This window comes from Cetorhinus maximus, chromosome 18 (assembly GCF_964194155.1).
Source record: "Cetorhinus maximus chromosome 18, sCetMax3.hap1.1, whole genome shotgun sequence".
Classification (NCBI taxonomy): domain Eukaryota; kingdom Metazoa; phylum Chordata; class Chondrichthyes; order Lamniformes; family Cetorhinidae; genus Cetorhinus; species Cetorhinus maximus.
Genome location: NC_135896.1, coordinates 82,353,156 through 82,365,934, shown reverse-complemented (window position 1 = coordinate 82,365,934; position 12,779 = coordinate 82,353,156). Strand labels below are relative to the sequence as shown.

The following is a 12,779-nucleotide window of genomic DNA, read 5'->3' as shown; positions in this document are numbered from 1 at the left end:
GTTTTCTCTGATTCTCTTTATTTCCCTCTATACTCATACTTTTCATGAAGCATTGTGTTATGTTACTTTACATTCTTACAGTTCCCCAAGAAAGTGATGAGGAGAGAATTGGACGACTAGAAGAGCAGTTGATTGAGGACTTAACTCATTTAGACCCCAGAGTTATCCTGCACCCATCACTTAAAACAGGTGACTGGTACTTATATATCACTGCATGAAAGTTTATGCCAATATGCTAGTCAGTGAAAGATGTTAAAATATACCAAAGTGATCTGAGATGTATCTAGTTGTCTTGATTCCCAGTTTGATTTCATCTAATTCATGTGACCATTTTTATGTTACAGCATTATATTATAGAAAAAGATAAAACATGAGCCACAGCCTGTTTTTATGCTGGTTAATGTATTCTTTATAAAGCTTTACGTCTGAATGTATTCCCCTTACAGCTGGTGTTAAGCCGAACTCCCTGATGTCAACAGTCAGCCTAAACCTGAAACACTTAGGAGTGATAATACTGCCTACATCAGCAGGAGTCATTAAACCTGATTGGAGAGACACCTTTGAAAGTTCTCCCTCCAAACAAACTGACCAGGGTCCTCTAGGTGAGAAACAGCTAATTTAGCAAGGAATGATCTACTATATATCTGTGCATTAAACAAAAATGTTTGACACCATGCACTGATGGGGCTCACATTTAGTTCCTCCCCCATCCATATCAGTATTGACTTTATCTTTGCAAATGGGCTCGACTCATTTTGTATTTTCGTCAATGACTATGAAAATTTGGACTAATTTTTTTCTGAAGATTGTAATTAAAATTCAAAGACAAGACTGAATTCAAACTTTTAATTCTAAGATTAAAGCACTGATTAGTAGGCCGAGCATTTTTAGAATAGATATTAGAAATTGAAATGCAATTAATTTCTTAGTGTTCATTTAAGTGCCTGTTACTTTATTGTGGATTTCTGAGTTTTGAGAAAGAAAACAATGTCAAAGGTTTTTAAAAATAATCTGGAAAAAAGAAATAAAATATAAAAGGCAACATTGTTCACCATTTGTATAGAATGAATGAAATTTGGTAAGTCTCTATTCAAAACCTAGGTGGTTTTCTTTTTTAATGAAAGCACTATAACCAAATAAAATTGGAAAGAAGCCATTTTTTCTGATAACTAAAATAGTTCTGCTTCCAACACATCTTGTCTTCTATGATATGTTGTGAGGAGATATCAAGCTGAGGCCAGGAAATTTGGAATGGTGCAGTTGGAGGGAGATGAGAGGCTGCTGTTAGCTATTTGAGCCACATTGTTAGATGTTTGTGAGCAGCTTACCTGTGCTGTCTGTTTAGATATATGAACATAAGTTTTGTTTCTCGATGTTTTTCCAAGTAGCGATCTCAAGCATATCTAATCAACAAGAGTTATAACTCCCTTTCTTTGTCTAAAAGCAATTTTATCTTCTGCCTCCTTCCCTACCCCTCCGACTCAGGAATGCCATTCCATGGTGCAATTAGTGGGTTAGCTGTCCACCCTTAGCCCACTCCAGTGCTCCCTCTATCTAACTCAGTGTTTGAGAGTTGACTCAGCTTTGGTTCACATCCTCACTTTGTTCAGATAACTTCTGTCTTTTTAAGAAGACATATAGAAAAACATTATTCTCCCCTTTCCCATTTTTATAAGTAGAATGCATTTCACTGGAAGATACTTGGTTCTTACAGCAGTTTTTCCAAATTGGCTATAAACCTAGATTCTTAAAATAGCCAGCAAATTGATCAGCAATGAAGCCTTAATTTTAATCTTTACTTCTCTCTACTCCCAGTCTTGATTTGTGCATCAATAATAGCTGCCAATTTTAGATTTGAAATTTTTGTGTGGTTGCAGTTGGTGTGGTCTTCTCTAACATTTTTTTTCAATGAACCTTCTGCAGAAGAAGAAATTCCCTTTGTTTCTAGAACAGGAAAAACAAATGATTTCACAAAGCTTAAGGGCTGGAAGCAAAAGCTTGTTCAACAGTCTGGGACATCAGTTTCCAAACAGACCGAAGCAAGTAAGTTCATAAATTGGTGCTTTCTTGTGACCGTATAAAGTTAATGGGGGTAGCTTTCAACTGGTAACCAAGTAGAGTGGTTCATCCTATCTTGTGTAGAAACTATTTGATTTTTGATTCACTCCATTGAAACCTGTAGAATAAAAATCAAGTTGGGTCTGTTGGGGCAGTCAATTGGTTCAAAGCACATTCACACCCAGGCAACAAAATTGAAAGCTATCCCCAAAATGATTGTCCTGAACCCATGTTCAATGAACACAGGCTGCTGTTAGCCATTGTACCACCTTCCCCTCAGCTCCAGCCACCCCGATCTTGCTAAATTTCTCCCATCCCTGATGGCTGGTAGTTCCTCTTTTTTCCCTTCCCCTACCTCCCAACCCAGTTGCCTTATCCTCACTTACTTGACAGTCATTGCAACACCTAAAGCGATCCAATCATCCATTGCTTTTTGGCAGCGAGCTGCTTGTTGTTCTTTGTGACTTGATGGCTCAATGGAAATAAGGTGCAACAACAGGGGAGCCTCAAACCTTCGCCGGTCAGGTGCTGGGATTGATCCAGGTGGTAATGTTTGTTTTTCACTATATGGGCATAACAGTGAGAGTTTGCCATCAAGGAAAAAATGCAATGTTCAGCCTGGAGCTTTATATTTTCATTAAAATGTATCAGTGCATCTCTTGAGCAGAGTGCCTGCAGATACATGATAGCAACTAAGGATGCTTTTTGTTTTTTAATCCATGTAAACTTTGCCATTTAAAGTCAAAGCTAGCTTTCCCAAAGCAACTTGATTCAGTATATGGCAGTTGTCATGTTAAAGAGTTGCACCCTGCCACCAGACAGCTGTGGTGAGGAGGGGGATCTCAGTTGAAATACTCTACTTCAGTCAATGAAAGTTTCTTTGGAGTCAACAGCAGTAGCAAATGAACTAATGCTTTGTTTTGGTGTTTGTTCTAGGTACCAGTCTGGAAAGCACCATGAAAAATCGCTCTGCCTTCCTAAGTGACAAACTGGATGAATACCTGGAAAATGAAGAGAAAATCATCAAACAGCGAGCTGATCTGTGTGTTAGCAAAATATCAAAAGTTGTGTATCAGATGCCCACCAAAAGTTCTAGTTATGTCCGAACGTTGGATAGTGTGTTAAAACACCGGGCACCCGAAGCCACCCTTCGACAGCCCCATTCATCCAGTCGAGCTATGGTTTCCCCACAGCCCATTTCAGTTGGCTCTGTTTCCAAAGCCACCAAACAGAGTGGAAAAGTCATGGGGTCCGACTTGACCAGGAAAGAGCGGAAGCCTACGTGCAGTGCAAAACCAACCTCAAAAACAGCGAGCCCACCAATTAAAACTTCCAGTTTCCCGCTGTGTTCTGCACGCATGAGACCCCCTGCGCTATCCCAAAAACAGATAAAGTTGATGGATCTGGAGAACGGCGCCCTCTGGGATGGGAAGTCAAGGACTTATATTACAGAGGAACGAGCAGAGGCATCTCTTATTACTCTACTAACAGCAGAGGTATCAGTTCTGTTTTATATTGGAGAAGAGAAACTGGAGAAATGTGTTGACAAAGGGCTAGAAGCGTTCAAAGCTCAAGGAGATTGACCTCCATTTTTAATTAGAAACTGTGGTGCAGCCATAATAAATGTTATTGATCGAGTTAAATGCAGTTGGGGCAAAAAAAGACTACGGGCAGAATTTTACGCTTGCGGTGCGGGTGCCTGGTAGTCCCAACCATTTGCGAAATAGGGCATGATTGCGCTGGCTCATGAAATTTCGGTCAGTTGGCATGCGCAGAAGTCGGAAGAGCGCTGGCCGGCAGTTAAAGGTCTAATTAAGTTGATTTAAACAGCAATTGATTGGGATTTTATCTGGCCCATGAACTTATAAACTTGGCGCATGGGCCACTTGACCAGACGGCCTTCACACTTTTCATGAATTCTATATCCAGGGTGGGATATAAGGCCCACAGACAAATGCAATGATGAGTAGTTAGGAGTTTGGTTGTGAGTGGTTTGAAGCTGGTTTACTGATAGTTTCTGATAGTTTTGTGTTGTTCTGGAGAACTGTGCTTTGTTAGCATTTGCAGAGGCCTTCAGCCAATAAGCCCCTTCGGTGCAGAAACCCGTGGAAACATAGCATGGGAATGGGGATAGTGTATTCTGCTGGAGGAACCTCCTTGGAAGTGGAAAGGGAGGGTCAGAAGGGAGAAGGAGGCTAGTTGCTTGAAAACGGCATCCCAGAATGGGAGACCTGTGGATCGAGAGGCACAACTAGAAGGGATGCAGGGCTAGCAGGAAGTGCAAGGCAAAAGGGTCTGGAGAATGTGCCATTATCCAGCAGGCGTAGTATACACGCAGTGCTCCTGCTACCTGGACTTGTCTGAGGTTCAGTGCCAAAGAAGGCTCTTCCTCTCCAGGGAGACTGTCAACTCCATATGTCAGATGATTGGTCCAGAGATCACCTCCAACTGTGTAGGTAGCCACCCTATGCCAGTGGCTCTTAAGGTGTCAGTAGACCTGAACTTTGATGCCTTGGGTTCTTTCAGGGGTCAGTGGGAGATCTGTGTGGTGTCACCCAATGGCTGCCCACAGCTGCACCAAGCTGGTCAATGATGCTCTGTTCCAAAGGGTCAGCACCTTCATTCACTCCCAGACCGATGCAGCTAGTCTGGCTGAGCGAGTCAGAGGCATCGCTGCAATTTCAGGATTTCCCTGCATCCAGGGTGCATTTGACTGCACGTATGTGGCTATAAAGACGCCAGCGGGGAGCTTCGTTCCTTCATCAATAGAAAGAGCTTCCACTCCTTTAATGTCTAGATTGTGTGTGACCACAGGAGTCAGATATTGCAGGTTTGCACCAGGGTTTTGTCCCAACTTCAACCAGGTTTGCACCAGGTATCCAGGAAGCTTTCATGATGCCTACAACCTCCGTCACTCCTAGGTGCTTTTCGTGGCTCCAGTTTGCTTGGATGGTTGGTTTCTGGGAGACGAAGGCCATCTGCTGAAAGGTGGCTTATGATGTCACTGAGGCACCCAAGGACAGAAGCTGCAGAGAGCTATAATCGCAGTCATGCCTCCACAAAGGCAGTAATTGAGAGGACCAAGCACCCACTCAAGATGAGGTTCTGCTACCTGGGCTGCTCAGGGGGAGTTCTTCAATATCCATGTTTCCCTTATTGTTGTTTGCTGTGCATTGCACAACCTCTGACAAGGTGGGGGACCCGCTGGAGGATGAAAACAGCGATCCTGCTCAGCAAGCCACAGAAGATGATTCAAGTGCTGGGTCTGAGGAGAAGCTGGAGGAGCCCCAGGGTGAGGAGCAGGATCCCGATGTGAGGATCCTTATGGGAGGCAGGGAGGCCTTGATCCAGAGGATTTTCAGCTAGACATCCAAACCAAGGAATCAAGGTGATGGCAAGGGGTATGCCACCTTACTAATCTTTCCTGATAAGGCAATCGTGACACCCTTAAATCAAGGTCTGACCTCTGAAATAAACTTTGCAGCCCTTCCTCTTTGTCACAAGGGAGTCCCAGGCCTCTTTCGTATCAAATGCATGAAGCACAATGAGACCATTGCACATAACAAGACATTTTTATAATGAAGGCAAATATGTAAATGAACCAGTACACACGCGCCAAGGAAACATAAATTACCTATGACAACCCCTCATATGATCATAGTGACTTAAACTTCTATTTGCAAATGCTACGTCTTGGTGCCCCCCTCCCGTCTCCCTTGCTGACAGCTGATGAGGCCTCTGAGGGAGGAAGCGAAGAATGTCAGCATGGACCATCATTACAAAGTCAGTGTACATATTCTGCTTTCTCATACATTTAATATCTGGCTGAGCAAATACTTAGAAATGGACGAGCAAGGGGAATAAAGGCATTTCACATGCCAGTCTTACAGCAACAGCCCCACATCTCTGAGACACTACACTAATCTCTTTTCTTTCCATTGGACTCCCACCCTCATCTGACACCCCTGCACGTCTGTCCGTGACCTGTGGACCTGACTCCACGCTCACAGGCCATTTCCAAAGCCTGCTTCTCCGCCTGACTGAAGATGAGCTGGTTTGGTATCCCTCCACCAGTACATCCTCGCTGCAGCGAATTGTGACTCCTCCTGTAAGGGGAAGAAGTTCTGCCATTAGTTCCCCCCAACATGCTGCCACATTGTAGCCTCCCCACCCCCAAAGACGCAGGAACAGTTGCCCGTCACATTGTCACACGTCACCCTGACCTACATGCTAGCCATGGTCTATCAAGGCACGTAATATGCCACAATGTGCTCTGCATTTTACACCCCTGAGCACCAACGTGCTGCCACCCACAAAGACATCTACCCAAGTTTCCAACTGGAATCAATCCTTGCCCTGCCGGAGCACAGAAGGTCTTTGAGCCTTTTGCTGCACAGGATCCAGTTTTGGCTTACAACGTCATGACCGCTGAACAAGGCCGCCACCACTGTCCAGGCCTTCTTGTGGACGTGAGTGGCCTCCTCTTGCCGCCCCTTTGCAGCAGGATGTGACGGCGGTCATTTACTGCCTCCAGTAAGATCCTCAGGCACTCAGGTGAGAATCGGGGGGCAGACTGGATCTGGACATTTCCGTTATTCCTGGCATGGGATCCATGCCATCTTGCATACTGTAACGGCACTGCAAGTCGGTAAAGGAGACCAAACACTGCAGACATGCTGGCTGAGGCTCTGAACACAGACTTCAAGCCTGTAGGGAGCTGCATTTAAATCCCCCTCCTGCACACTGACTGTTTCTGGCACCTGTCCTCTTCCCACCCCTCCTGGCAGCGCTGAACTAGTCTCAGCATGCGGCTCACAATGGCCAGTAGTTAATTGGCCAGCCAGTGTGAAATTGCATTTGACAGCCGATTTCGGGCAGGAGCAGATTTCACATCCATGTCCGGGCCTGCCAATCACGCTCGCATGCCACGCTGAAAGTTCAGGCCGGTATCTTAATCAATTTTCAAACATTCATTGGAAGTATATTTTTGTTAAAACAAAGATAGCCTTATGCTTTGCTTTAACAATATATTAATTATACACTGGCTAATTTTCACATTTGTTCAACCTGTGCACCAAAGAGTAGACCTAATGAGTGGGGAAAATTATGCCACATTGACCTTTTGAAGAGTTGTGGTGCCCCGTTGTAAACATGCAAGCATATACATGCACCTTTTGCTGTCTTGTTAGGTTCAGTCATTCCTTTAGACTCCAGTTCCTCTGAAGACATTTGGTACATTTTAAACAAATTAGTGATACCTATTGCCTGTGGTTTTCCTGCTTTCTCGTCATTGTATGCCTTGTAATTCGTTATCTTCCAAATTATATTTTTACAAGGAGAGTCTGTCATATTCCAGGTACCATTGCTGTTGTTTTTGTTCTTCGCTGACGGATTAACTGGTGAGGTAAATGTTGTAGGAAGCACATCTCAGATGTGTGCTCTCATTGAAAGTCAGCTGGAGATTTGTGCAGGGCTGTTGAAGGGTATTGAAATTATGGTCTAAGCAGGAGAAAAATAGTGTTGCAAAAGACGGGACTAGATTTTTGCTGAACCAACCCCACAAAACGGACAGAAAAACATGGGACTCTTAAGTAGGTTGCTTCCTTTTCTATAAGTAGTATCGATAAACTTCATCGTAAAGGAAATGATGTGCTCACCTAAGTTAAGGTTAACTGAGTATGATTTAGTATTGGATTGAGTTAGTAATAAAAATGCACATTTCCCTCATAATCTCCTAGGGAACGCTTCAATCAAGAAAACATCGGATGATACCTAAGCGGGCACCAGTGTGTAAGAATGAGTTCTGCCGTCTAGGCTGCATTTGTTCCAGTCTGTCACAGATGAAGCAGCCGCCCACACATTGTCGCAAGCCAGAGTGCATGTTCAACTGCAAGTGCCCAAAGCGTGAGGTGTTGGTGCTAAAGACGTTTGGGAGACGCAGGAGGCAACTGAACAAGGCACTGCGGGAGGATTTGATATTCTACGATGCACTAGCAGATGACGATGAGTGGAAACCAAGAACCAGAAAGAGAAAAAAGAAGAAAGTGGTTGAATATGGTTAGTGCTTGCCACATTAATTATCTAATGAAGAACAGGGTTTGGTAACTGAGTGGAAATTGAAATTACTAGTCTGCAAACACAGATTGCACGTTTCTCCAGATTTACAGGCCAAATCTCTCAGCCATCTGCTGCAAGACTTTCGTTCTTCACAGCACACAGTTACAACAGTTGTAATGAAACGGCTCACATTTCTGACGAACTATTCTTAAAGAAAATTGTGACTCTCTTTAGTATTTTGCAGTGAATTCTTAATAAACAAAGATATAAACAAATTTCAATTTAAGTAAGCTTATTTTATAATTCTTCCTGTTGGACTTTCTGTACATGCCAAAAGGTCTGATTTTCTTTTGTTTAATGGCCAGTAACTATTGGGCATTTTGGTAATGGAAGCGGTTCATATTACTACTTTTAAGATCATGATATTTACTCGAGGCTGAGAAGAGTTGGAGGTGGGGGTGGATGTCTTGTTTTTTGAGGGTGTTTTGGATGGAAAACCTGGAAGTATAGCATTCCCAGATCTTCAGACAAAATTGATTGCAGGACATCTTTTAAATTAACAGGTTTCCCCTCTGACAACCAGCCAGAGACACAGGCTTGGATATTTGTTGGGCAGGAAAGCAACCAGAGAGTGATTGTTGGAGAGCCTGGCATCTGATTGGGGTGGGGGATGGACATGGTGGTGGTGCAGGAGGAAAACATTCCTGATTCTCCTGGTCCACAAGCAGAGCAGTAAAGGTATTTACCTCATGGGTCCAGCTCTCCTCACCCTCTTTTACTTGCCAGAATTTCTCAGGCTCAGGAATTCTGGTTTCCATGAGTTTAAAAGAAAAATACTATTCAGAGTTACGCCTGGGCTTTCCTCTTCTTCACCAGCTCCTTCACTTGTGATACCAAACCCTTCCCCCTTACGCTCAGTCTAAGCAGACTCCCATGTGCTTAAGTGACTGTACACTAGAATCTATACCTCACTTACGTTTTTGCTTTTGACTTCCTCATCTGGTCTTGTCTGCTTCTTTGCCATCTACTGTCTTGACTATTTCTCGCTCTGTGTTGCTTGCATCTTACCTTTTTTTCTACGTGGGCTGTTGCTATTGTCACCTTTGTGCCTCCTGTCATGTATTCTACCATTATCTGGAGTCCATCATAAATTTAATATGCTTTGAAGCTTCCACCTCACTCTTTCTGGGCCTGCAAACTTGTAAATGTTGCTTCCTGATTGGTGACAAATGGCTACTCCTAAATTGATGTAAATCTGCCAATCAGGGAGCAGGATGCCCTAAAAATGTGCAGAATGAGGCTATAAGTCTGCACTGTGCACAAGTTTATTCTTTGATGGGATGTGGTTATTGCTGGCATGTCTAGTATTTATTGCCCATCCCTAATTGCCCTTGAACTAAGTGGCTTACTAGACCATTTCAGAAGGCAGTCAAGTGTTAACTACATTGCTGTGGGTCTGGAGTCACATGTCGGCCAGACCAGGTAAGGGCATTCGTGAAGCAGATGCGTTTTTAGGACAATCAATGATGGTTTCATGGCCACCGTTACTGAGACTAGCTTTTCGATTCCAGATTTTATTAATTGAATTTAAATTCCATAAGCTGCCATGGTGGGATTTAAACCCATCTCCAGGGCATTAACCTGGTCTCTATATCAGTAGTCCAGTGACATTACCACTAGCCACCTCTCCCCTATGTTTTTTTCTTTTCCCTGCAGCAATCCCTGAACCAGAGCAACCTGTGCGTTCATATCCTCTGTGGGTTCGGCAGGAGGGGGAAGTGGACCCTGAGCCAGTCTACACTGCACCTCACTTGGAATCCTGTCACACCAGTAAATGCCCCTCTTTACCCCAACCGCAATCTCCACTTAGTCCAAAGGAACTTGACCCCATTGAAGCACACACAGTGTTATCAACTCCTGCTAGTTCACCAAAGCCCTCTGAGGTAAGCAGACGGAAATTGTGTAAGCTAATCCAAGAAATGTACATTCAGAATAAGCAGTGCTGTTGGGCAACCTGTTTGCTTTTCGTACACAACATGACCAACCTAGTCAACTTTTTTACCAGTTAACTCATTTGATAGGTTCACCTAACCTCTTAAAACTTTCAGGGTTCATTGATATTGTGCATTTATTACCAATGGGGAACCTGGAATTTTGATCTGTTAATTCAAGTGATGCACTTAGTCCTTGCATTTCGGGAGCACCACTAAGGCTGCTGCTTTAATTTTCACTACTCCTTCTGGGCTCTCAGTTCCCAGTGTTAACAATACAGATGCATGGGAAGAATTTTCTGGTCAGGGAGCAGGGGTGGAGTCCGCTCACCGACATATAAAATGACATGCGGTGACGTTGGGTGGGCGTCTCGACGTCACCGCACGTCATTTAGATTTTCAGTTCGGCGGGCATGCAGCCAAGTCAGCTGCACGCCCGCCGAACTGTCAAAGGCCTGTTAAAAACTAATTAAAATAGTTAAATGAGCTGCCCGTCCAACCTTAAGGTTGGCGGGCAGGCAAAGAGCCCAGGCAGCCTTCGCATTTTTCATGAAACCTCATCCATGGGCAGGATGAGGTTTCATCAAGGGTTTTAAAATTCAATAAAAATTTTCTTAAAATTTCATTGACATGGGCCAGCTCATGTGACACTGTCACATGAGGGGACATCTCTCATAACATTTTCTTTTCTATATTTAGCTCTTAAAAGCTTTAACTAATCTCCCTGAGGCATGGGTGCCTCAGGGAGATTTCTGTGCTCTTTCACCTGCATGCGCGAAAGAGTGCAGGTCCCGACTTGGGGAATCCCCCAGCCCCCTGCCTACACAGGGAGCACTCAGTGCTTCCGGGCAAGCTTCACGCTGGGCAGGCCTTAATTGGCCCGCCCACGTAAAATGGCGCGCAGCCGATCAGGGGCACCAATCGGGTTCACATTCGCTCCCCCCTGCCCCCGCACAACCCCCCTGACGGTAGGGGGGGAAATCCAGCCCCGTGGGATAGCACCATAGTAACGAATGCTGTCCTGTAGAAGAGGTAGTTCAGAGTTTGAGCAAACTGGAGGTAGACATGTTGGCCTCCTGGATAACCTTTGTAACTGAGGTTAGGGGTGCTGTAATTCAGGAGGCTGATGGTCTTTCTTTTGCTGGGTACAAAAATTAATTTGCGTTTTCTTAGTTTTTCCTGATCCCATGGACCAATTTTAGGATATTAGCAGATGTGGAACAGGTTTAATTCTTAGCTCTGCTTTAAGTGTGTAGAGACATAATCATCTTGCCTTGCAGTAGCAACCTATTCTCATAGTTGGGGTGGGGGAGCAGTTAAATATTGAAGCCGCATCTGCAGACATCCTGGTCAATTACATAGTTATTGAAAAAATGGTAACTATTTGATAAGGCTGTCTTATTAGTAGTAACTATACTAGTTTCCAAAGTGTATCCACTACCAGCACAAAATGGAAAAATTCACTGCAGCATTTTTCTAGGACTTCAGTTCTACCTTCTGTGATGTCTCACACATTTTCTTTTTCAAGAAAAAATGTTTTGTTTATGCTCATGATGCAATTTTACAATACATTGAATTTCACCTGCCACCTGTCTGCCCCATTCCCAATCATGTTCACATTCGCTTGTAATTTTATCCTTTTCAGCTTCTGGTCTACCGCGTTCATTAGCTTTGTAGCATCTGAAAATTTAGCTATTGTGCTCATGACTCCTAGCTCCAAAGAAGTTACAAAGATAATGAACAAAAGAGGTTCCAGGACAGTTCCCTGTAGAACCCCAGGCTGATGACAATCTTGTACCACCGCCCCCTGGATTCTACTTGTAAACCAATTACATATCCATCATAAAATATTTCTGCTAAGTAGCTTTTTTTTCTCATTTTCAGTACCAGCCTTGCCACAGGAACTTAGTCAAATGACTTTCTGCAGTCCAAGTAAACTAAATCCACTGGCATACACCAGTCTGTCTTCTGTTTCTTCTGTTGCACCCCCAAAGAAAAGCAGAAAATTAGATTAGATGGACCTCCTGTTCATGAACCTGTAAACTCATATTGGCTGTCTAATTATAGGGTTCAGTGAGTTATCTCTGTAAATACTGAAGCGTGCATTTTAGTCTGGTGAGTGAGATGCTTCGCAGTAGCTCTATGTAGCTCTGAAAGCCTCTTCTACTGCCACAGCAATCTCTGCTAACCTTTTATTTATTCTTTTGAAGGCCAAAGCAGTATTGCTGCTCAAAGGTAAAAACTGCAAAATTATTCCAGGAGTATGTTGAATAACAAACACTGTTTAATTTCATTCTGTAATTCCACTTAGAATATATCTGACCTAAAAATCATCCTTCAGATATTCAGGGATGTGCCAATGATTTGCATATGTTGTTTAAAGCCATTTAGCAATCAAACGTTAACATATCATAGTTGAGCAAATTGTTACCCTGCTGCATGGGTAAACTTCTCTTAATTTTGTGTCTTTTTTTTTAATTTTTGTACTTACTCAAGGCTGATGAGAAGGGTCCAGTATACTGGTATTTTGAGAGTATGATGACCTGTGCACGTGTTTGTGTCTTTGAACGCAAGGATGTCGAGAGGCCGATAATCTGCACTTGCAGTTCAGAGCATGGTTGTGGACAGGTAAACTACAAATCTGTACTGTTTCGTAGTATCTATTAGGCCTCT

The 12,779-nt window shown here is 43.5% G+C and overlaps 1 protein-coding gene across 4 annotated transcripts in view; it reads left to right on the top strand.

Annotated features, from left to right (window-relative positions):
• Positions 1-12,779, top strand: part of mgaa (MAX dimerization protein MGA a) — a 111,835-nt gene that overhangs the window by 41,885 nt on the left and 57,171 nt on the right. For all 4 annotated transcript variants that reach the window (XM_078563076.1, XM_078563077.1, XM_078563075.1 and 1 more), the window contains exons 5-11: positions 82-189; positions 447-602; positions 1,924-2,043; positions 2,995-3,554; positions 7,797-8,115; positions 9,832-10,058; positions 12,603-12,734. In XM_078563076.1, the coding sequence (XP_078419202.1) occupies positions 82-189; positions 447-602; positions 1,924-2,043; positions 2,995-3,554; positions 7,797-8,115; positions 9,832-10,058; positions 12,603-12,734 (1,622 nt within the window). The remainder of the gene's footprint in view (positions 1-81; positions 190-446; positions 603-1,923; positions 2,044-2,994; positions 3,555-7,796; positions 8,116-9,831; positions 10,059-12,602; positions 12,735-12,779) is intronic.